The 25,429-nt window shown below is 44.8% G+C and overlaps 1 protein-coding gene across 7 annotated transcripts in view; it reads left to right on the forward strand.

The window, feature by feature from the left end:
• The first annotated feature begins 16 nt into the window (after positions 1-16).
• SMC1A (structural maintenance of chromosomes 1A) overlaps positions 17-25,429 on the forward strand; it is a 48,259-nt gene continuing 22,846 nt past the window's right edge. For all 7 annotated transcript variants that reach the window (XR_013444608.1, XR_013444609.1, XR_013444610.1 and 4 more), the window contains exons 1-19: positions 17-148; positions 5,298-5,486; positions 5,598-5,710; positions 6,675-6,878; positions 6,970-7,208; positions 7,877-8,135; positions 8,217-8,357; positions 9,152-9,234; positions 9,357-9,564; positions 10,543-10,728; positions 10,820-10,999; positions 11,104-11,250; positions 11,348-11,485; positions 12,323-12,439; positions 12,545-12,651; positions 15,885-16,026; positions 18,076-18,221; positions 18,312-18,465; positions 19,529-19,639. Coding sequence is in view for 4 of the 7 variants with exons in the window: in XM_078064213.1 (XP_077920339.1) it covers positions 40-148; positions 5,298-5,486; positions 5,598-5,710; positions 6,675-6,878; positions 6,970-7,208; positions 7,877-8,135; positions 8,217-8,357; positions 9,152-9,234; positions 9,357-9,564; positions 10,543-10,728; positions 10,820-10,999; positions 11,104-11,250; positions 11,348-11,485; positions 12,323-12,439; positions 12,545-12,651; positions 15,885-16,026; positions 18,076-18,221; positions 18,312-18,465; positions 19,529-19,639 (2,973 nt within the window). In the remaining 3 variants the exon portion in view is untranslated. The remainder of the gene's footprint in view (positions 149-5,297; positions 5,487-5,597; positions 5,711-6,674; positions 6,879-6,969; positions 7,209-7,876; positions 8,136-8,216; positions 8,358-9,151; positions 9,235-9,356; positions 9,565-10,542; positions 10,729-10,819; positions 11,000-11,103; positions 11,251-11,347; positions 11,486-12,322; positions 12,440-12,544; positions 12,652-15,884; positions 16,027-18,075; positions 18,222-18,311; positions 18,466-19,528; positions 19,640-25,429) is intronic.

Here is a 25,429-nt window from a genome sequence, read left to right on the forward strand (position 1 = left end):
GGCGCGGCCTTTTGTACAGCCGCCGGCGCCGTCGCCGTCATGGGTTTCCTGAAACTGATTGAGATCGAGAACTTTAAGTCGTACAAGGGTCGGCAGATTATCGGACCGTTTCAGAGGTTCACCGCCATCATTGGACCCAATGGCTCTGGTGAGATAAACCTGGCTGCGGCCCTGCGCACGTCCCAGCCTGGACCCCCTAATCCGGTAGCAGAGTAGTACAACCCAGCCCGTGCGACTAGAAATGTCGCGAACCCTCACAGGTTCCTTTCCCTCCGGAACGGGTTCAGTCCGAACCCGCTTTCCCAGCTCGGGTGCTCTGACTCGGACCTCTTCCCCAGGTGTCACTTGTCTGCTCTTTGCGCGGCCCCCGCCCCTGAGCGAGTGGTACGGGCCGATCCGTACGTTACCCCGCCCACTGCTCCCTCCCGCCAAAAGTGGCGCGTCCGGAGTTGTCAGCCAGCCGCGGGCAGCGCAGTTCCCCGCCGGACCTGCTGGATCTGGCTACTTCCCCTGCCTTGTTTGAACTCTCCGGAAAGTGTGGGGCTGCTGGTAGCCCTCCCGAGGCCTCCGGTCCCCAGCGGTACACTTTTCCCTCAGCCCAGCGCCCCCTCCCGCCTCGCATTGGTATGCTCCAATTCCTCCTTTTTTTTTACTTTCCTCCGGAGGCGGCACTTTTGAATTTCTGACCCAGCGCTCCCGTCTCCAGCGGGAGTGCTTGGGGTGTCCACCCTCCACCTCCATGTTAGAGGTGGGGAATGGCTTGAAATACCTCCTTTGTTACCACTGGAACCATTGAAAGAACTCATTCGCTCGCCAAATTTATTGAATGCTTACTGTTTTATAAGGAGTTGTTCAAGGTGCTGTGGAAACAGCAGAGAATAAAGTATGCCTTGCTCTCAGGGGACTTGCGTTCCAGAGGAGAAAGACAATAATAAAGAAGGAGAAAATAAGACAACTTTTGGCTATGATGAATGCTATACAGGAAATTAGGTTGATGGGATACAGTGACTTGGGTGTTGTCTTTAGAAAGAGCGGTCAGTAGATGATTGTATATTTGAAAGTTGCTGAGAGAATAGATCACAAGGAAAAAATTGTTTATGTGAGGTGATGGATGTTAACTTATTGTGGTAATCATTGCTTGGTATATGCAAATGTGGAATCATTATGTTGTTACTTGAAACTAATACAATGTTATATGTCAGTTATACCTCAACAAAATTTGGGGGTGGGGGGAAGGGCGGTCAACTTAACTCCTCTGAATGATACGCTATTGGAGCGCCTGGGTGACTCAGTCGGTTAAGCGTCGGTTAAACTCTTGATCTCAGCTCTAGTCTTTATCTCAGGGTGGTCAGTTCAAGCCCCCCTGGGGAATGGAGCCTACTTAAAAAAAAAAAGTAAATAATACACTATGGATTTCTCCCATCTACCCCTACAAGCAGTCTGTTTGGAATCCTGCTGTGTTCCTCCACCCCAGAAATGTTCTAGCTAAATCATTTCCTAGCATGAGGGGCTGCCCTTGCTGACATACCTCAAACTCATGAACCTTCTCTGGAGTTTTGCCTGTGTTTGGTGCTCTTTGTAGAGCAAGGTTTCTCAACAGCGGCACTGTTGACATTTCTAGCAAGGTAATTCTTTGTTGTGGGGTTGGTCTTGTGCATTGTAGGTTGTTTAGCAGCATCCTGGGCTTTTACCCACTAGGTGGTAGCACCCCCACCCCCCACGTGTGACAACCAAAAATGTCTCCAGACATTGCCAGTGTCCCCTGGGAGATGGGATAAATCACTCCCTGCTTCCCCTTATCTCGCTTGAGAACCACTGGCCTAGAGGGCTAATGCTTGGGGTTCCACTTCAGTTTCTTAGGATTTTGGTGTGGTGGCCCCTGTGAAAAGAGCCAGAATGCACCTCTGGGCATTCACTCCTTTCAGCATGGGTAGATTTGTATACGCAGCTGTTCCAAAAAGACCCTTAGTTTGGACCCCCTCCCCCCCCACTTCTTCAAAGCCCATCTGCACAAGCCATTCCTTGGGTCTCCTCAGTGAATTACTCTTCTTCTCTGGCTCACAGTAGATACTTGGTGCATGTTAATGTTTATATTTTTTTTCTTGTATTCATGGGATATGTTTTTGTATCTTCATCACTGGTTTATGAGTGCCCCCCCAAAGAAGACATTCCTTAAAACATTTTATCAGTATTCAGCTCATAATGCATGTTATAAAAATGTTTACAGTATTGAATGATTGCTAGTAGGGAGGGCTTTGGTTGTGAGACGTTCTTACTATCCCTGGAGAGCATGGGAGAAGCCCAAAGGTTGGGAGTGGACGCCTCGAAGTCTGACTCCCGGTCTGCTTGTTGTGTTAGCCCTGCTCTGATAAGGGAGCCGGAGCTAAGAGTTCAGACCTGTGTTAGGATAGGACTGCCATTTATTGAGCACCACTGTGTGTCAAGTACTTTATTTATTGGAACCTTTTACATTTAAATTCTCAAAATGACCCTATGAGGGAGATACCATTATCTTAGTTTTATAGGTGGGAAGGCTGAGGCACAAACAGTTATGATAACTTGCACACTGATTCTCAGAGCCAGGGTCAGAACCTGTGCCTGTCATACTTCAAAGCCTGTGCTTCTGCCGCTTCAGCTGAGAACTGTGTGCCCAGCATTATTTTAAAGGCTCTACCTATCAGTCATGGCTTTTTTAGATTTTCCAGGTGAGGGAATGGAAGGTCAGCTAAGAATTAGTGAAACTAAAAACCTGGTCTATTGGACTAGAATCCGAGCTCTTTTTTTTTATTTATATAAGATGTTATTATTTGAGAGAGCAGGAGCAGAGGGAGAGGGACAAGCAGACTCTGCACTGAGCATGGACCCTGACATGGGGTTCAATCCCACCACCCCGAGATCACAACCTAAGCCTAAATCAAGAGTCGGATACTCAACCGAATGAGCCCAGGTACCCCTAGAACCCGAGCTCTTAATCAATGTTTTGTACTGCCTCTGTGGAAGGAACCAGGCTGCCATTTGTATAGCTGGGTAGAAAGGTGTGGGAAATCAGGTCCTCAGTTCAAGGTCGTATAACATGTTAGGGGAGAATCTTGAGATAGAATTTATAGAGATTGGCCTGTTCTCCACTCCCCTGACCCCAGCCTAAATTAAAAAAAAATTTTTACCTGAGCCTAAAATGAAGAAAGTAACAATTGTGATTCCACTATTGAAAAGATAACCACTCTTTTTTTTTTTTTTTTAAGACTTTATTTATTTGTCAGAGAGAGAGTGCACAAGCAGGGGGAGCAGGCAGAGGGGGAAGCAGGCCCCCTGCTGACCAAGGAGCCCAGTGCGGGACTGGATCCCAGGATCATGACCTGAGCTGAAGGCAGACACTTAACCGACTGAGTCGCCCAGGTGTCCCAAAGATAACCACTCTTAATGTTAAGAATCTTATTTATTTGAATAGCTCATACCTGCACACAATATAAAATTCAAAAAATCCCAAAGGATAGACAGTAAAAAGACTCCCCTCCCTGACTGTTACCTATTTTCCTTTGGGAAGGAACCACTGGTTACACTGTTTACATTTTCATGTATTTTTTCCTATGCCTTTGCCTCTCCCCAAGTTTTTATTATTAAAATATTCAAACCTACATGTGTGTTTTTTCTTAATCATTTGAAAGTAAGTTGCAGACTTAATGGCATTTCACCTCTGGGGATTCAGCATTTGACTCCTAAAATCATCATTTTCCTGTGTCACCACTAGACCGTGATCACACCTGGGAAAACTAATTTCCTTGTTATCTAATTATCTAGTTCGTATTCAAGCTTCCCTAATTGCTCCCCAAAATGTCTTTTGGGGTTTTTTTTTTGTTTTTTTTTAAGGGAAACTGGAATTCAGTTAAAGTTTGTGCACTGCCTTTGCTTGTTTCTCAGTGATTGCTTTCTGGAGTGGTTCTCCAAACCTTTCTTTTTAGATATTGACTTTTTTTTTTTTTAAGATTTATTTATTTATTTGGGGGGGGAGTAATTGTGTGCGCATGGGGGGATGGGGGGGCAGGGCGGAGGGAGAGAAGTGGATTCCCCACTAAGCGGGAAGCCGAGCTGGGACATGGGACTCTATCTCACAACCCTGAGATCATGACCTGAGCCAAAATCAAGAGTGGATGCTTAACTGAGCCACCCAGGTGCCCCTAGACATTGACTTTTTTGAAAAGATCAGGGTAGTTGTCTTGGAGAGCATCCCAGATTCTCTCTTTGTCTTAGGATTTCCTCATGGAAAATCGTAAGATTTACCATGTTCCTCTAACTACTATATTTCCCGTAAACTGGAAGGTAGATAAAAAGGCCTGTTTAGATTGAGGTTAAATATTTTTGGCAAGATACTTCATAGATGGTGATGTACACGTCATACTATATTACAGTAGGAATATGCCCTTTTTTTGAGAGAGAGAGCACGTGTGCATGAGTGTGCCCATGGGGTGGGAGGGGCAGAGGGAGAGAATCTTAAGCAGATTCCATGCTGAGTGGGGAGCCCCACGGGGGGCTCAATCCCACAACCCTGAGATCACAACCCAAGCTAAAATCAAGAGTCTGACACCCAACCAACTGAGACACCCTGGTGCCCCTAGGAATATGCCATTTAAAAAATTATAGTAAAATATACATAGCCAGATTTGCCATCTTAATGATTTTTTAAGTATACAGTTCAGGCGTATTAAGTATCTTCACATTGTACAACTGATCTGAACTTTTTCATCTTGCAAAATTGAATTTGTACTCAATAAACAGCAACTCCCCATTATTACCTTCCTTCTGCTCTTGGTTGGTTTTGTTTTGTTGTTGTTGTTACTTTTTTTTTTTTAAGATTTTATTAATTGAGAGAGAGAGCGAGCACACAAGCAGGGGGAGCAGCAGGCAGAGGGAGAAGCAGGCTCCCCGCTGAGTAAGGAGCCCGATGCAGGACTTGATCCCAGGACCCTGGGATCATGACCTGAGCCAAAGGCAGACACTTAACTGACTGAGCCACCCAGACGTCCCTGTTTTTTTTACTTTTAAACTTGGTTGAGATCATACTATATTGAGTTTTATATCTGCTTATTTTTTCTATTGTGGGCATTTCCCCATGTCATTAAAAGTTGTAGAACAATCCATTGTGTGAATATGCTGTTTCCTTAATTGGGGTTCTAGTCTTTAACTGTTCTAGGTAATAACTGCATAGGGACTGTTTCTCTAAGCTGTTGAACCAAGGCTTTGGTGGGGCGGAGCTGTGTTTCCTGACTTCCCCTCCTTTGCTTTGCCCTCTGCTCCCTTAGGCAAGTCAAATCTCATGGATGCGATCAGCTTTGTGTTGGGTGAGAAAACCAGCAACCTGCGAGTAAAGACCCTGAGGGACCTGATCCATGGAGCTCCTGTGGGCAAGCCAGCTGCCAACCGGGCCTTTGTCAGCATGGTCTACTCTGAGGAGGGTGCTGAGGACCGCACCTTTGCCCGTGTCATTGTTGGTGGGTGAGGCTGGCCAGAAGGCCCCCCCTGGGTCCTGGGAGGTGACTAGACTAGTTGGCTGGGATAGGAGGGAGGTCTGACCTTCAGCCAACTCATGCACTGTCTTGTAGGAGGTTCCTCTGAGTACAAGATCAACAACAAAGTGGTCCAGCTACATGAATACAGTGAGGAATTAGAGAAGTTAGGCATTCTCATCAAAGCTCGTAACTTCCTCGTCTTCCAGGTGAGCATTTTTAAGTCACCGGCTATCTGCTGTTTGCTGACCCTTGTCCCATCCTCAGTGGGCCTGCTCCATCTTGAGCTTCATCTCTTCCCTGAACTAATGTAGCAGCTTCCTCACTGGGCTTACTGACTCCAGTCTGGCCCCTTCCAGTTCATCTCTTAGGCTAGGTTCATCTTAAGAGGGCACAGATCTGTTTCTTTCCTTTTTCTCCTTAAAGCATTTCAGTGATTTCTCATTGCCTTATAAGGTGGTTGTCAAATTGTAGTCTCTGGATCAGCATCAACTGGGGACATGTTAGAAATGCACATTCTCTGGTTCCATCCTAGACCTATAGACATAGAGGCTATGGGGTGGGCCCAGCACTGGGTATTTTACCAAGCTTTCCAAGTTATTATGCATGCTGAAGCTGGAGAACCATTGCTTTAGCATAAACTCCAAACTCCTGTCATTCAGGAAACATCCTTTGGTTCTTGTTCACCTCACTAGCCCCTCATCTGCCAGTACTTTTCCCTTCCAGCCCTGCATTCCAGCCCAATTAAACCATTATAGTTCCCACAATTCACCTGCTTTCTTTGGCCTGCAGGCCTTTGCATATTAATTGTCCTTTACATGAAATAACCTTCTCTCTTAACTTTCTTGGTTCTTCCCCATCTTTCAAACTCAGCTTAGATGTCACCTTTGGGAAGCTTTTCTGGACAGACACCCCTGCCAGTCTCCCACCCACAAGCTTCTTTTAGTCCTTTTTCTGTGCTACTTCTGTCACTGCATGTAACACATGGCATTGTCTTTGCTTTTGTCCCTTTTGCTTCCTGTGCACCTCAAGAGGCAGGGAATGTGTCCTTAAAGCCCAGTGCAAAATGTGGCACAGGGTCAGTGACCTTTTTCTGAATGATCCAGTGGAAATGGGTGGAGGGAACTGGGCCGGCTAGGCTCTAAGCGGGGAGAGTGTTTTGACCTTTGCTAGGGTGCTGTGGAATCTATTGCCATGAAGAACCCCAAAGAGAGGACAGCTCTATTTGAAGAGATCAGTCGCTCTGGGGAACTGGCCCAGGAATATGACAAGCGAAAGAAGGAAATGGTGAAGGCTGAAGAGGACACACAGTTTAATTACCATCGCAAAAAAAACATTGCGGCTGAACGCAAGGAGGCCAAACAGGAGAAAGAAGAGGTAGGCGGCTGGGCTGCCTGTGGGCTCTGAGGGGCCAGGATGGAGCCAGTACCTTACTGATGCACCCGTTTCCATGCCCTCGTGTGCACAGGCTGACCGTTACCAGCGCCTGAAGGATGAGGTGGTGCGAGCTCAGGTGCAGCTGCAGCTCTTTAAGCTTTATCACAACGAAGTGGAAATTGAGAAGCTCAATAAGGAACTGGCCTCTAAGAACAAGGAGATCGAGAAGGACAAGAAGCGAATGGACAAGGTAGAGGATGAGCTGAAGGAGAAGAAGAAGGAGCTGGGCAAAATGATGCGGGAGCAGCAGCAGATTGAGAAGGAGATCAAGTAAGAGGCAGGCCTGGGCCTGCAACCTGTGGGAAACCAAGAGGCTGTGCTGTTTCCTAGGGCTCCTCTGAGCCTAGAGTCCAGTGCTCGCACTAGTTTGTCTTCCTCTTGACTTGCTTTGGCCAGAACCAAGCACATTTCTTGACTCGCATTTTAGACAAATAGAGTATTTAAGTATTCAGACTCTGGGAAGATAGATGGGTACTCATAAAAGAGAGGCCTTGAAAGGGGTGGTGACCTTGGCAAGTGAGAGGAAGTGATGGGAGGCCCAGCTCCTAGAGTGGCTGGGAATGCCTTCCTGGAAGAGGAAAACTGGAGCTAGAAGTTTAAAGGACAGGAATTTGAAAAGGTTAGATCAGATGGGGGCAACTAAATGGGCACAGGGCGTTCTTGGGAGTTGTTCCTGAGGGGCCTGGCCTGGCTAGAGCTGAGGCAGGAGTGGTAGCTTTACCTAATGGAGTGGCTGGAATGTCAGGCTGAAGCCATCAGTTCCAGGGAATAGTCAGACTGGCCCTTTTCCGAGGATCTGTGCAACATCAGGCCCTTGTTCTTTAGGCAATTCCCTGAGGCTGGCTGGGGGCCTCAAGCCCCCCTTTGGGTAAAAAGCCTGGGAACCCCCCCTTTTCCCACACTGCTAACTGATATACTCCTCTCCCCTCTGGCAAAAGGGAGAAGGACTCAGAGTTGAACCAGAAGCGGCCTCAGTACATCAAAGCCAAGGAGAATACCTCCCATAAAATCAAGAAGCTGGAAGCAGCCAAGAAGTCCCTACAGAATGCTCAGAAGCATTATAAGAAGCGTAAAGGTGACATGGATGAGCTGGAAAAGGAAATGCTGTCAGTAGAGAAAGCCCGGCAGGAGTTTGAGGAACGGATGGAAGAGGAGAGTCAGAGTCAGGGCAGAGACTTGACCTTGGAGGAGAATCAGGTAAGCTCTGGGAGGGTTGGGGGTGGGATGGGGGATTGCTCTGCTGACAGAGACTGATTTGGTTGGTTGTTCCTAACACAGGTGAAGAAATACCACCGGTTGAAAGAAGAAGCCAGCAAGAGAGCAGCTACCTTGGCCCAGGAGCTGGAGAAGTTCAATAGAGATCAGAAAGCTGACCAGGACCGGCTGGATCTGGAAGAGCGGAAGAAAGTAGAGACAGAGGTGGGCATGTGTTATAAGATGAGGGATAATGGGCCAGAGAAAAAGAAGTGATGGTAGTCTTAACAGTAATGACAATAGCTAACAACTAGTGAGCACTTACTGTGTGATAGGCGCTGTATTTTACTTGTATCCACTCATTTAATTCCTCGTTTTCCAAATGAGGAAACAATAGTGCAGACGTGAAGTAATTTGCCTAAGGTCACATCACTATGAAGTGGCAGAACCAGGATGTGAACCTGGGTAGTCTAGCTCTGAAACCCATACTCTTATCAAGTATACCTTGCTTACAGCCTTCCTAATAACAATAATAGTTGTTACAGTGCTCCAAGAAGAGCCTACGATGTTTCAGGCATTCTGCTAAGCACTTCCTTTAAAGATCTAAAAGAAGGTGGTAGGCATTAATATTAATAGCTATACTGTGTTAAGCACTTAATATGTGCTTTATGAAGGGGAGGTCACCTACATTTTACAGATGAGAAAACAGGTGCAGAAAGGCCTGGAAAGCTTTACTTTGCCTTGGTTTGAGCCTCCCTGTTTGGTGAGGAAGCTAGCCTGAGCTAAGTAGAACATCATGAGAGGGTCTCAGGGATCTGGGAGGCCCATCAATTAGCAGAGCCACACTGAACACTGTTGTGTGTCTGCTTTTTAGTAGGTTTCCCCCATTAGTGACAGATTGTCCTGGACCGTTGGGCTCTTGGATGAGTGGGCACATAGCGGGTATAAGCCAGGGCCCCGTGGTCTTGGAGTTAACTTGCTCAGCTTCTGGTCATGGTGTGTATTTGTCTTTCTTCCAGGCCAAGATCAAACAAAAGCTGCGGGAGATTGAAGAGAATCAGAAACGGATTGAGAAATTAGAGGAATACATCACCACTAGCAAGTATGTGGCTCTGCAGCCTTTCTTCTTACTTACAGGCTTGTTCTTGTGAACCCTGTCGGTCCTCCCCCTCCTCGGGCAGGATCAGCTCGGAAGGGTAACCCCTGTGTTCCGTCACTTTGTAGGCAGTCCCTAGAGGAGCAGAAGAAGTTGGAGGGGGAGCTGACAGAGGAGGTGGAGATGGCCAAGCGGCGTATTGATGAGATCAATAAAGAGCTGAACCAGGTGATGGAACAGCTGGGGGATGCCCGTATCGACCGACAGGAGAGCAGCCGCCAACAGCGAAAGGCAGAGATTATGGAAAGCATCAAGCGCCTATACCCTGGCTCTGTGGTAAGAGTGGAAAGGGAACTAATTCCTGAGCACTTACTCTCCCACTCACTGTCAGATAATTTTCCCAGCAGCCCTGTGAGGACAAGGTTGCTTATCCCTTGTTTACAGCTGGGGGTACAGGCTCAGAGAGGTTAAATGACATGCCCAAAACAGCACAGCTTATAAGTGGAAGAACTACAGTTCAAACCCAATTGTTCTGACTTGTGACCTCATGTTCTTTTCATCACACCAATTGCATCTTCCTGGAGGTTTTGTCTTGCTGTGTCCACTCCTCTGTGGAAGGTGGGGAGACTGGGTAGGCCTTTCGAAGGGGGAGGGGTCACAGGACAGGGATTAGTCTCCCAGGAAGTAACTGCAGGCTTCTATATATGATCTCCCTTGGCATGTACCAACTGATTCGTTTGCTTATAGGGACATCCTAGGCTTTATCAGAGCTCTTGGCCTCTTGAACCAAATCCTGAGTTTCCAGGTTCCCTGACTATTATCTCTCTATTGCTGTAATTCCGTCCCTGGGTTCAACTTAATTTGTTTCCACAAATATTTCATGATCTCTCCTCTAGACACTGCTGGGGATATAAGGATGAATTAGGCTCATTCCCTGCCCTTGAAGATCTTACCCTTTATCTGATAGTTCTTAGGGAACCATGATTGGTTTAGAGGGCATAGGGGACATGAACTGGAAAAAGATGTATTTTGCTGGGTGCTTGTGAGAATTTGAGGTATAAGGTATCTGACATAGTGCCTGGGGCAGCAGTGGTCTGTGAAATGGTAAAAGTGAGGCTTAGAAAGATGCTTTTGGGGTTCAGGCATGACTGAAGTGATTGTTGCTTTGGGGCCAGAGTAGGGTTTTCCTCCATAGCATGGAAGCCGTGTTCCTCACACAGATTTTGGTCTGCTCCTTTCTGAGCTGGGAATTGGGGTTCTTGAGCCAGTTCCCAAAAGCCTCATGCTTCAATTTTCTCTTCTCACTTTCCTCAGTATGGCCGCCTCATTGACCTCTGTCAGCCCACACAGAAGAAGTATCAGATTGCTGTAACCAAAGTTTTGGGCAAGAACATGGATGCCATTATCGTGGACTCTGAGAAGACAGGCCGGGACTGTATTCAGTACATCAAGGAACAGCGTGGGGAGCCTGAGACCTTCTTGCCTCTTGACTACCTGGAGGTGAGGCTCGTGGGGATGGGGTCAGGGCAGTGTGAGAGGGCCCCTCCTCCTAGCCCTCCATGTTCTGCCACTTACTGAGCTGTTTCCACAGGTGAAACCTACAGATGAGAAGCTCCGGGAACTGAAGGGGGCCAAGCTGGTGATTGATGTGATTCGCTATGAGCCACCCCACATCAAAAAGGCCCTGCAGTATGCTTGTGGCAATGCCCTCGTCTGTGACAATGTGGAGGATGCTCGCCGCATTGCCTTTGGAGGCCACCAGCGTCACAAGGTTTGGATTCCCGTGTCCACGTTGGAGGTGGAGAGTCCTTGTCCACATTAGTATTGGAGATTCTCCTATTCATCTTCTCCCCCTCTTCTCCCTACTGTGTGTAGACAGTGGCACTGGATGGGACCCTGTTCCAGAAGTCAGGGGTGATCTCTGGTGGGGCCAGTGACTTGAAGGCCAAGGCTCGGCGCTGGGATGAGAAAGCAGTAGATAAATTGAAAGAGAAGAAGGAGCGGTTGACAGAGGAGCTGAAAGTAAGTCAAAGGCAGCACTGTCCCTAGGGGTTGGACTCCTAAGGCCAGGCCAGCCAGTGCCCTTCTTACCCCCTACCCCTTCCCTTGTCGACTTCAGGAGCAGATGAAGGCAAAGCGGAAAGAGGCAGAGCTACGTCAGGTGCAGTCTCAGGCCCATGGACTGCAGATGCGGCTCAAGTACTCGCAGAGTGACCTGGAACAGACCAAGACACGACATCTAGCCCTGAATCTACAGGTGGGGCCTGGCCTTCATCCCTGTCCTCCAAAGGCTACCCTCACATTACATTCCTGGCTGAGGTTTCTTTGGGGGTGGGGGGGTGGGAACTTGTCCCATCTCCCTCCACCCAGCCTGCTTCAGGGAACCAAGCATAGCAGTCAGCCAGCCAGGGTTTCAGATATCGGCTCTGTATGACGGCAGGCAACTTACTTAATGTGTCAGTATCAGGTTTTCATCTATTTGTAAAATGGGAGTTAGAATTACCACCTGCTTTATACCATTCTTACAAAGATTGAATGAATTCATACATGTAAAGTACTTAGACTGATTCCTTGAACCCAGTAAGTGCTCAGTAAATATTAGACGCTATTATTAGCATCAGTTATTCAACAGATAATCTGAGCTGTTTCGAAAAGTGAACTGAAAGTAAGTACAGGCATTTTATTCTCTGTGGGTGAGAGTTCTTCTAGGTGTGTTAATGTGTTTGATCATGGGGTGCTTCCCGAGACCAACCTGGAGGCATTATGTAAAATGTAGTATAAATATCCTTTTACCTTTTTCTAAAATCAAAAAGTCTGAATTCCAAGGGTTGTAGTTAAGGGAGTGTGGACCTGTAATTGACAATGTTTACTGTGTGCCCAGCCCTGTGAATTGAAGCTGGCCGACTGGAGGCCGGGGAGGAAGCTGTGTGATGGTTCACGTGGGAGATAATGGAACCTTTACTGGGTAGTTCTAAGCTGAGTTTTCTCAGCATGTGGAGCGCTAGCTCTTCCTGTCCAGGGGCCAGTGTGCTCAGAGTGGCTCTTTCCTTCAAGGAGCCTGGTCTCTTTTTTCCCTCAACCCTGTTCCCTGCAGGAAAAGTCCAAACTGGAGAGTGAGCTAGCCAACTTTGGGCCTCGAATTAATGATATTAAGAGGATCATCCAGAGCCGAGAGAGGGAAATGAAAGACTTGAAGGAGAAGATGAACCAGGTTGGTAGGGGCTGAACCGTGCCAGCATATGCAGTGGGGCAGGACGGGGCTGGCAGCAGCACTCTGACCTGAAGGACCTTTACCCTCCCTCGTTTCTCCCCTCAGGTAGAGGATGAGGTGTTTGAAGAGTTTTGTCGGGAGATCGGTGTGCGCAACATCCGGGAGTTCGAGGAAGAGAAGGTGAAGCGTCAGAATGAAATTGCCAAGAAGCGGTAGGTGGAAGTCTGGGTACAAGAGGACTCGGGGGTGTCCTTGAGCCCCCAGCCTGATATCCTGGGAAGTCACATGGCATCATAAGACAGGGAGCAGCTCTTAGAACGATGGGTGTTTACTATAGGTCAGCTTTAAAGAACAGGGACATCAGGGAGGCAGTGTGGCATAGTCTCGTGGTTAGAGCGCCAGCTTTATCTATCTATCTATTTATTTAATTTGTTTATTATGTCAGAGAGAGCGCACGCGTGCACACAAGCAGGGGGAGTAGCAGGCAGAGGGAGAGGGAGAAGCAGGCTCCCTGCTGAGCAAGGAGCCCGATACGGGACTTGATCCCAGGACCCCGGGATCATGACCTGAGCCGAAAGCGGACGCTTAACCGACTGAGCTACGCAGGCGTCCCAAGAGTGCCAGCTTTAAGCATGGTTTACCTGGGTTAGAATCCCAGCTCCCCAACTTGTTATCTTGGGCAGTGAGTGACTCGGGACCTCTCTGTCTCTGAGCCCTAGTTTCTTTATCTGTAAAGTTGGTTAATACTGATGCCTATCTCATGGCATTATTGGGCAGATCAGATGAACTAGTCTTTCTAAAGCATTTAGCATAATACTTAGCACCTACTAAGAGTAGTAAATGCTAGCTTTTATTGTCATTTTCCTGATAGGCATTGGGGTGGGGTCTGGCAGGAATGAAGTTCTAGGTTGGAAGAATAGTAAGAACAAAGCAACAGTTTCTCTTCTCTTCCCCTCTTTAGTTTATCCATTCATTTAACAAACTTTTCTTGAGTACCTATGCTGTACCAAGTTGTCCTGTGCTAGGTATTGGTGGGGAGATAGGGGTGAGACCGACAAACATGACAGTCTCTGAAAGAGGTCACCGCCTGGACCCTGGGGCTCAGTCTGCAGTTCATGTAGCCCTTGGCCCATATAGTAAATATTCATTGCCCTCCTACCCCTAAGCCAGTCTCAAGGGATATAGAATGGACTCGGAGACTGTCCCTGTCCTCAGGGAGTTAACGGAATAATTGGGAAGACAAACATGTAGGTCAACAATTTGATGCTGTACTTGATGTACATAGAAAATACAGAGGAAATGTTCAAAGAACCCAAGAGGAAAAATAAAAACAAGAGACCCAACAGAGAAATGGACAGAGGATGTAGTTAGCATTTCATGGAAAGAGAAGCACACATGGCTGATAACTACAAATTGATGTTCAGGGGGGTATAGCTCAGGGGTAGAGCATTTGACTGCAAATTGATGTTCAGTCTTGTTCCTAATCAGAGAACTACAAATTAAAACAGTCTAGCAGTATTTGGTGAAAATAAGTCTACATAAGCTCTGTGACTTAGCAAAGCCACTCCTGGCTGGGTATATATCTCAGAGAGAGTCTTGCCACTGGGTCACAAAGAGACACATCAGGCTTGTCTGTCTTGGCATCATTTGTGGTAGTAGGATGTTGGTGGCAATGTGGACAGCCATCACTTAAGGAAAATATAAGTTAAATGTGATGAATGTACAGACTATACAATACTGTGTAGCAGTTCAAAGCAGGAACTGGATTTATAGGCAGTAACATGGGTAAGTTTATAACACTGCGTTTGTGTAAATTTAAAAACTAGCATATTTTACAAGGATATGCATTCTTAAGGCTATACATGTATGTATGTATGTATACACGTATGTCACTTTGGAGTACATGTTCACCATAGGCAAAATAATGGGAGTGGAAATCAGGAATGGAGACAAGGGTCTTGCACAGACAGCGAACATCAGTGTGTAAGGAACTGTGGGATATAATTAACTGCACCAAAAAGGGAGAAAGCCCAGAAAAGTGTAATAGAAACGAAGAACCTGCTCACAGCTGTCGGGAAAGTTTTTACAGAACAAGAAGTGATGAACTAGATGCCTGTAGAGTGAGTAGGACTTAGCCAGCTGGGCAGCAGACAGAAGGGAGTTCCAGGTAGTGAGAACAGCATGCTCAGAAGTGTGAGAGAGTGTACCTTGTACTGGAAACTAAGTAGTTTTTGAATGTCTGGAGCATACAAATGGGGTCAGGAGGAAGGCGGGGGTGGTGGACAGGTCAGCAGGGGCCAGATCACAGAGGGCTTTATGAGTCATGCTTAGGAGATTGGACTTAAAATTGCATAGCTTAAAATTATAGGGTTAATTATATTCCATTTGGATTATAGTGACTAATAGGTTTAAGCTGCTAGCATGACATCTGGCAGCATCTGTCACACCATACTGGAGGAGTGGGGAGGCAGTTGGAAATTAGCCCTGCCTGGCCTGCTAGTATCTGGATGCTGGTTATATACTCTTTTGAGTTTCTGAAGAGACAGGGAGCAGGGCAATGGCAGGAATCTAGTATTTTCTCCATGGCTTTTTTTACTGCCCAAGCTCTGCTCCTTGAAGGTTCTGGGATATGGGTGTGTTGGGGGGTGATAGTTGGAAAGAGTCAAAGCCCGTGAGCAAATGTGAGCAGAATGCAGCCAGTAATACCTGTCAATAATGATGGTAACTAAAATTTATTAAGTTCTTACTGGGTGTCCAGCATGCTTCTCAGGACTTGATGCATATTAATTCATTGAAAAATCTCCCAATGACTCTTGAAGTAAGTACTATTGTTACTTCCATTTTACACGTGAGGAGACAGAGGCATGGAGAGTATAACTTGCCCGAGATTACACAACTAGTAAATGGCAGGGTTTGGATGCCAGACCTCTTTTCCCATCACATTATATTGCGATGGTGCCATAGGAGAAGGAGCCTGGATTTTGGTATTAGACCTGGCTTCCAATCTCACATGTGCCCATTTACTAGCTGTGTGGCCTTGGGCAAGGTCTTTTACCTCTTGGCCCATGTTTCCTTATTTGTAAAATTAGGATAATAATGCTTACTTCTGGAACTATTAATTAGAGGATTAGAGGTAATTATGTAAAGTACACAGAAACTTAATAAATAAGAATTATCATAGCTGGTGGGTTCAGGTGGACCTTTTTGTGCCTCCTAGGAACTTGGGAGGGCTCTGGAGTCTTCCAGTATATAAAAGGGGATTAGTGGAGTTTGGCCCAATCTCCCCTGCCTTGTGCCATATCCACAAGGCTAGGCTGAGGGACTTAGTTCTCCATCTTCAGGGAACAGTTTTATGTGGATGTGAAGGGCTGAGCTGAGTGGTGACTGAAATTCAGCAGTAACTGAATCCCTGCATCCTGAACCTAGTTCTCCTTTCTCCCCACAGTTTGGAGTTTGAGAATCAGAAGACTCGCTTGGGCATCCAGTTGGATTTTGAAAAGAACCAACTGAAAGAGGACCAGGATAAAGTACACATGTGGGAGCAGACAGTGAAAAAGGATGAAAATGAGATAGAAAAGCTCAAGAAGGTAAGGAAGGAGAGCATAAAAAGACATACTAAAAACTGGGAGGAAAAATTGGAAGAGATATGATAGAAGGATAATATCCATAATTTATAAAGCCCCATTGAAATAAGGAAACACCAAGACCTGAATAGGAAAAAAAAAAATGAGTAAGAGGCACAAACAGTTCAAGATGATTCAAATAGCCTGTAAACATATACACATAATTTAGCCTTATTAGAAGTCAAAGAAATGCAAATTAAAGCAACAATCAGATGTAATTTGTTTCCTATCATGTTACCCAAGATTTAAAAAAAAAAAAACAACCCCAGATGATTAATACTGGCCACGGTGCACAAGACCAGCATTCTTACACCATATGGCACCATCCATCAAGAGTCTTCAGGATATATTTATCCCCTCTTAGTCAGTCATACCTGAGGAAATCCAAAATGCTGGCACAGCTTCGTGCACGGAGGTTGATGTTTATTACAAACATTTATAGTTCCATATTGGAAACTGTCCAGTGTCCTCTGGGAATTCAGAGTTTAGCAAATTATGCTACGTTCATACATGTAATTGCGTAGTTTAATGGTCTTCAAATTTTAGTAGTACACAGACCCCATTTAAAGACCTAAGTAGATCTTTTTTAAAAAATCCTTGATGTTAAATACATACAAACATACATACTTAGAGCACTTCACCAAAAAGCCAGGACAGACTTATAAATTAATTTTTATAATTAACCACATTAATTTAGCGCAACAGGTGATGGTGTTTTGCTGAAACCTAGTCCCTTTTCACATTGCACCAGTGCTGCTCACGGCTCAGTTCGAGTCAGGCTTGCCTGTGTCACTGGGTATCGTCCAACAACTCACTTTTCCTACATTCTTTCTCTTTAAGTTCCTGTGAAACCTTTGTTCTTCCTACAGCATCCCCTCCTGAGGTGATTTGATCCTCTTCACTTGGCTTAAACCTATCATTTGACTTTTATGTCTGCCTATGTTTGTTGTTGGGGAGGTGTGTGTGTATGTATGTGTGCACATGCGTGCGTGTGTTTTCATTAAACCCTGATAATTAAAGTAGTCCTCTTTGCTGTCACTGGAATCTTAAATGCAAATGCAGATCGGGCAGGAGTAAGTGGACAGCTAGATGATCCAGAATCCTATTTCTATGACTTTCTGACTTTTTATTTTGAAATCATTTGAAACTTAGCAGAAAGTGGCAAGACTACTACAGAGAACTCCTACCTACCTGCCACCAAGATTCATCAATCACTGACATGCCATATTTGCTTCTGCATTGTCTGTGTATGCATATTATTTTTATGAGCCATTTGGGAGGAAGTGGCAGATATGTCCCCTTTAAGTGACTTTAAGATCAAAATGAAAACCAAACGTTCTTCCTTTTAAAAAATCAGATCTATTAAGTAAGACTACAGTCCCCTTGACTGACCACTCTCAATGCCACTCCCTTTCCTCTTCCTGGAGCTAATCCCATGTAGTGGGTATTCTTCCAGACCTTATAGGCATTTACTTAAATACTTGTACATTCATGTCGTACTCATAGAAAATACATAGTATTGTTTGTGTGTTTTTTTTTTAAACATTGTTGTTATATTGCCCATGACAGTAATTTTAATGTGGAAAAGGTGCTCAAATATAACATTAAGTCAGAATATAGGGTTTTAATTGCAATCTAGTCTAAATTCTGTAGAGCCTGTCTATAAGTAGTGTTAGGAGGAAATAAGCTAAAATGTTAATTGGTTGTCTCTGGCTGGTGGGATTACGAGTGATTTTTTTTTTCTATTTGATACTGTTTCAATTCTTTGCACTTTTCTATATCAGGCAACTTGTATAATGGGGTGTGGGGGAGGGCAACCAAATTTGAAAAAAGATAAAGAGACACCTAAAGGGTGATGGTGGTATGTGAAAGCAGAGCTTCCTGAAGAGAGGCTCTGACATGCCTTGGAGGCTCCTTCTGCCTGGTGGAGAGGGTGGGGGGGCAAGGGGAGAAGATCTTAGAGGAGATGAGGAAAACGTTCACTTCTTGTCCTGTGCCCCCTGCTGGGACCAGGAGGAGCAAAGACACATGAAGATCATAGATGAGACCATGGCCCAGTTACAAGACCTGAAGAATCAGCACCTGGCCAAGAAGTCGGAGGTGAATGACAAGAATCATGAGATGGAGGAGATTCGTAAGAAACTGGGGGGCGCCAACAAGTGAGTGGGTTCAGGCCTGGGGTTGGGGGACCTAGGTAGAGCAGGCAGCCTGCTGGATTTGGATCTCACCTTTCTACCTGGACCTTTTAGGGAAATGACCCATTTACAGAAGGAGGTAACAGCCATTGAGACCAAGCTGGAACAGAAACGCAGTGACCGCCACAATCTGCTGCAGGCTTGCAAGATGCAGGATATCAAGTTGCCGCTGTCTAAGGGCACCATGGATGACATTAGTCAGGAAGAGGTGAGTATCAGATCACGGCTGGTGGTGGGAGTGGGCAATGAACAGCATTAACCAGGGATGGGGGATGAAAGTGACCGGGGGCGGCGGGGGGGAGTGGGGGGAAAGGGAAAAGGATGGTGGGCGGGGGTGGTAGGGGACAGAAGGAGGGATGCAGGGGAGATGAGGCAGGGTGAGGCTGTGAAGGCAGGTAGGGGAAAGGTAGTAGCCTTGGTATGAAAGGGAAGTTGAGTTGGGGGTGGTGCTGGATGTCAGTAGGTGGTGAGGGAGGGAAGCCAGGAAAAGATGAAATCATTCTGTAACCTTAGGGACTTGAGCTAAAAGCTCTAGCAGGTGTTGGATATTGCTAAGAGTGGCAATTGAGGGACATTAGCCAAGAGCAAAGGAAGATGGAAGATGGGGGACCTGAGAGATGATGGCCGAGCTGCAGTGAGGAAGGTTGGCCAGGAGACGGTTGGGTAAGGGACATCAGCAATGCAGAGGTGACAAGGCTTAGTCATAGGAAAAGGAGGGACACTAGCCAGTAGAGGAGCCAAGGCATTTTATGCACTGAAGGTGAAGATTGGTAGCAAGGGGTGGGAACATTAACTGAGAGGAGGTTTGCATATATCTGTCTTAGACCTGGGCATGTATCTCAGCCCCACATGTCTCTCTCCCTCCCTCTTCCCAAATAGCATTTCAGTTTAATTCAGCAAAATATTTTGAACACCAGAAATGTGCCAGGCGCCTTGGTAACATGTGACATAATTACTCCTAATCCTAAACACAACCCTGCCAGGCAGGCAGTATCCCATGTTACAGTTGAGGGTTTGTTTAAATCAGGTTTCTGGTGTCAGGATCTGAGCCATGACTTGCCCAGGATGACAGTGTTAGTCAGTGGTAGAGCCCAATTTTGAACTGAGGTCTTTGTGCCTTCAGAGCTGCTGTCCTGCCATAGGTGCTCCAGCAAGGTGCTTCGAAAAGATTTCGAAGGCTATAAAGGAGTGCACCCCCTCCCCCCGGCCCCCTTTAGAGGGGCATTCTATGGCCAGTGTGCTCCATTGGCCTCTCCCTCTCACCATTGCAGGGTAGCTCCCAGGGGGAGGATTCAGTGAGTGGTTCCCAGCGAACTTCCAGCATCTATGCACGAGAGGCCCTGATCGAGATTGACTACGGTGACCTGTGTGAAGACCTGAAGGTGAGGATCAGCCACGGGGGCGGCGACATCCTCCCAGCTGTTCAAAGGGAGAGTCAGCCCACCCGGGGGCCCCATGGAGACCACAGCTAAAAAGAGGGGCAGGCTGGCGAGGAAGGGAGGGAGCTGTGATTTAGTGTCTCCCCTAGCTATGCACACACAGACACAGGCGCATCTTCCACCACCACCCTCAGTTGCCCCCGTCCCTGCCTGCTGCCAGTCTTCCCCTTCCACGCATGTACACTTCTCAGCCCAGGTGCACACACAAAGGACATGCTCCTTTACAGCGAGCAGATGGGCCTTGGGTGTCCTCGGCGCCCTGTCCCCGGCGCCCTTCCCTTCTCACTTTTGGCATTCTCGCATCCTGGGTATCTGTTTTACCCCCTTGGCCCCAGCTGCCATGTGTGCTATGCTCCACAGGTACCTCAACCCCCAGCCTTCCCCAAATCTGCCCTTTCTCCTCGGTGCCAGCCATGGGTTCAAACCAGAAATCTGTGCCTCATCCTCGACCCCCCCTCTCACTTTGCATATTCTTTGAATTACCAAGCCCTATCCGTTTTACCTCCTAAATATCTATTGAATTCTACTTTTTTTCTGTTTCCACTGTCTCTCTAGTACAGGCCATTTCACCTCTCACATGGCCTACTGCAGGAACCTCCTAAACACTTCCTAATGCTTTCCCATCCATCCTTATGGCCAGGGGGACATGATTTTTTAAAGAAATCTTTATTGTGGAAAATTTCAAACATACACAGAAAGAGAATAATATAATGAACCCCAGTACCCATCACCCAGCTTCAACAGTTAGCAACATATGATATCTTGTTTTCTGTACCCCTCCCTTTCCAACTGGCATATTTTAAGTCAAATTCCAGGTAACATTTCATTCATAATTAATCTCTAGAAAGAAGGACATTTTAAAAAACATAACAGTATCATACCAAAAAAATTGAAGACTAACTGCAATATCATCTAATATTCAGTAAATGTTTGGATTTGCACAAATATCCCATAAATACCATTCTTTTTTAAAAAAACATAGTCTGTGTATTTAAATCAGGATTCAAAGGAGGTTCATATGTTAAAAGTGGTCTCTTCTAGTCTGTACCATTTTCTTATCCCTTTTTATTTTTTTATACCTATTTATGGAAGAAACTGGGTCATTGGTCGTGTACAATTTTCTACATTCTGAATTTGGCTTGATTATGTCCTATGATGTTATTTAACGTGTTCTTCCATTCCCTGTATTTCCTGTAAACTGGTACTTAAATCTAGGGTTTGATTGGATTTGGTTCATTTTCTGTTTATTTTTGGCAGGAATATATCATAGGTGGTGCTGTCTACTTGTGAACTTTCTTTTGCGTCGCATAAGTTGACATTGAATGTCATTTCAATCTTTGTACTAAGTTTGGTCAGTGTTCAACATTACCTGTGAAATATTCTTGTCAAAAACTCAAGGATCTGATCAAGCTTTTATGGCCACCAATTATATGAAACACCAGTGCCAGAGAACGTGTTAAATAAAAACACAGGGATGCAGTTAGCTAAATCCAGACTGTGGGAAACTATGGGCCTGGTCTCTTCCACTGATAAATGAAAGAAACCAAACGGGGAAAATTTTTATTGGCTATAAGAGACAAATCAACCAACGGGAATATGTGGCATTTCTGTGAATCCATTGCAAAGAGAAGAAGGGGAATTTAGCCATTAAATGAGACTTAAGAGACAGATCAGCTAATTGCGATGTGTGTACCTTATTTGAAACCTGCTTTGAAAAACCTGTGAAGAATTTTTTTTTTTTTTTTACAAAACAATCAGGATAATTTGAACACTGACCAAAGAATTTATGATGTTCAGAAATGCCTATGTTTTTAGGCGAGATGATGATATTGTGGCTTTATTTTTTAAGTATCCTTATCTTTTATAGCAGTGGTTCTCAATGGTGCATGGGTTTTTCCTCCCCAGGGGACTTTTGGTAATGTCCGGAGACACTTGCAACATCCACTTGTCATAATTGGTTACTGACGGTGTCTCGTAGGTAGATACAAGGGATGCTGCTAAACATCTTAACAGTGCACAAAGGACAGCCCTCACAACAATGAGTCATCTGGTGCAAAATGTCAATAGTGCTGAGATTCAGAAACCATTTTAGAGATATACTGAAGTATTTGTGGATGAAGTGGTATGTCTGAGATTTGCTTTAGAATAATTGAAGATAGAAAGGAATTGAGTATAGACTGAGATTGCTTTAGAATAATTGAAGATAGAAAGGAATTGAGTATAGATGGCAGAGTATTGGCCATGAGTTGATAATTTTTGAAGCTGGGTAATAAGTATATGGGGGTGCATTATATTATTCTCTGCATTTTTGTGTCTGTTGAAAATTTACATAATATAAAGTTAAGAGAAAAATAATCCTGATCACCAGGTTCAAGTATTGTTAGCCTGTCAATTTTTATAAAGTTCCCTGTCAGCCTTTCACAAGTTGGTTTTAACAGCTCTTTTTTTTTTTTTTAAAGATTTTATTTTTATTTATTTATTTGAGAGAGAGCACGCATGCGTGAGCTGGGGGCGGGGGTCAGCGGGACAGGGAGAGATAGAATCCCAAGCAGACTCCCCACTGAGCACAGAGCCCAATGTCAGGCTCTATCTCAGGACCCTGAGATCATGACCTGAACTGAAATCAAGAGTCGGACGCTTAACTGACTGAGCCACCCAGGCGCCCCGGTTTTAGCAGCTCTTAATGATCATTGCCTAGCTTTATCAAGGGTTGCAAAATGGTAATTTCCTAATTCTTCCTTTCCTCCTCCATTTATTTATTGGAATTCTAAAAAGAATTTTCCCATATCAACTGTTTGGTTCCTTTGAAATACAGCCAGTACAGAAAAGGTAGGATAAATGCTTCATTCTTTTCCTTTATTTACCAGCTTTCGGAATGGGGCAGTTGCCCTTGTAACCTTTAAAGGTTTTTAATTTGTATTTATTGTAAACTTAACTGTTTAAATGTATTTTGATGACTGTTGGAGTCATTTTTCTTCTTGATGCTCATATTGTCCCATCCTTATCCAGTAGGAGCCACTTCAAGTTGATTTTTGTTGTTCTTATTTTTAGATTTTTATTGAAAATTTCACATGGCAAAAGTAAAATAGCACAGTGCTATCTTGTGTAGCCATCACCAATTTCAGCAGTTAGCAACTCGTGGCCAAACTTGTTTTATGTGCACCCCATCCACTTCCTCCTCTCTCCCCACCCCTGGGTTATTTAAAAATACAGTCAACCCTTGAACAACATGGGTTTGAACTGTGCGGGTCCACTTATACATAGATTTCCTTCAGTAAATATAGTACAGTACTTGTAAATGGATTTTCTTAACATTTTCTTTTCTCTAGCTTACTTTACAATATGTGTTAATCACTGTTTATGTTACTGGTAATGCTTCCAGTCAACAGTAGGCTATTAGTAATTAAGTTTTAGGGGAGTCACAAGTTAATATATAAGTAGATTTTTGGCTGTGTGGGGGGCTGATGCCCCAACCCCTTTGTTCAAGGGTCAGCTGCAAATTCTGGACATCATGCCATTTTATTTGTAAATATTTCAGAATGTATCTCTAAAAGAGATAATTCTTAAAAATATCTAGAATCGTTATCATACCAAAAACCCAATAATTTCTTAATTTTGGAGCTATATATTATAAAATAATTCCTTATTATTAGTATTATAATTAGTATTCACATTTCCCTGATTGTCATGCGCACACACACAGTGTACACACACACACACACACGTATATATACCACCTCTTCTTTATCCATTCATCTGTTGATGGATGTCTGGGCTCTTTCCATAGTTTTTCCAGCTATTGTGGACATTGCTGCTATAAACATTGGGGTGCAGGTGCCCCTTTGGATCATTGCATTTGTATCTTCAGGGTAAATACTGAGTAGTGCAATTGCTGGGTCGTAGGGTAGCTCTATTTTCAACTTTTTGAGGCACCTCCATACTGTTTTCCAGAGTGGCTGCACCAACTTGCATTCCCACAGTGTAGGAGGGTTCCCCTTTCTCCACATCCTCGCCAACATCTGTCGTTTCCTGACTTGCTAATTTTAGCCATTCTGACTGGTGTGAGGTGGTTGGTTGATATGACTCTTAAGTCTCATTTAATCTATGGTAGTACCCCCTTGTCTCTGCCTTCGCTTTCCATGGTTTCAGTTACCCATGGTCAACCACAGTCTGGAAGCAGATGGTCCTCCTTCTGACCTATCATCAGAAGGTCAGTAGTAGCCTACCTGGTGCTGTGTCACAGTGCCTATGTCATTCACCTTACTTCATCTCATCGTGGAGGCTTTTTTTTTTTTTTAAGATTTTATTTATTTATTTGACAGAGAGAGACATAGCGAGAAAGGGAACATAAGTAGGGGGAGTGGGAGAGGGAGAAGCAGACCTCCCGCGGAGCAGGGAGCCCGATGCGGGACTCGATCCCAGGACCCTGGGATCATGACCTGAGCCGAAGGCAGACACTTAATGACTGAGCCACCCAGGCGCCCCTATGTAGGCATTTTTTATTATCTCACATCATCCCAAGAAGAAGGATGGGTACAATACAATAAGATAGTTTGAGAGCGAGGCCATTCATGTAACTTGTAATACAATATATTGTTATAATTGTTCTATTGTATTATTGCTGTTAATCTTTTACGGTAACTACTTTGTAAATTAAGCTTTATTGTAGATATGTATGTATAGGAAAAAACACAGTATGTAGGGTTTGGCACTGTCTATGGTTTTAGACATCCACTGGGGGTCTTAGAATGTACCCCCGTGGATAAGGGGGACTACTATATAAGATGCCCCTCCCTCAGTTTTTATTTTTCTTTGCAGAATTTTTTGTTTTTGAAGAAATTGGCTCATTTCTCCTGAAGGATTTTCTACATTCTGTACTTTGTTGATTGTATCCTCTGATTTTTTTTAAAGATTATATTTTTAAGAGAGAGTGTGCATGCTCTTGAGCAGGGGGAGGGACAGATGGGGAGGGAGAGGGACAGGCAGACTCGGTGCTGAGTGCAGAACCTGATGTGGGGCTCGACCCCATGACCCTGAGACTGTGACCTGAGCTGAAACCAAGAGTCAGATGCTCAACCAACTGAGCCACCCAGGAGCCCCTGTATCCTATGATTTGTCTTGATGTTCCCCCAGAACAAAGCACAAAAATAGTTCTGGTGTCCCCTGTAGTTCCTATAAGTGGGTAGTTAGATCAGTGCTGTTAAATAGAGATATAATATGACCTACATGTCATATTTTAAAAAGTAAAATTAATTTTGATGCTGTATTTTTGCTTAACCCAGTATATCCAAAAATTATTTTTCAGTGTGTAAACACATAAAAATTATTGATGGGATATTTGACAGTCTCTTTGTACTAAGTCTTGAAAATACAGTATCTATTTATGCTTCTGGCACATCTCAATTTGGATGCTATATTTTCCTCAGATATATTTGATCTGTATTTAGCTATCTTAAACTTTACAATAGAAAAAAAGAACCACATACCCATGTTTGTTCCAGATACACTTAAAAGTTTTCTAGTAACTAAGTTGAGTATCAGTTTTTAAATGAGTCAACAGTCATTAAAATCAGTAGTCACATGTGGGCTTATGGCTACTGTATTGGACAGCTCAGATCTAGAGGTTTGATTAGATTCAAGTTTGGGGGTTTGTTTTGGTCAAGAATACCTCATAAGTGACATTGTTCACGTCTATCAGGAGGTTGGTAGTGTCTGGTTGTGGTTCTTTTTGTG

This window comes from Halichoerus grypus, chromosome X (assembly GCF_964656455.1).
Source record: "Halichoerus grypus chromosome X, mHalGry1.hap1.1, whole genome shotgun sequence".
Classification (NCBI taxonomy): Eukaryota; Metazoa; Chordata; class Mammalia; order Carnivora; family Phocidae; genus Halichoerus; species Halichoerus grypus.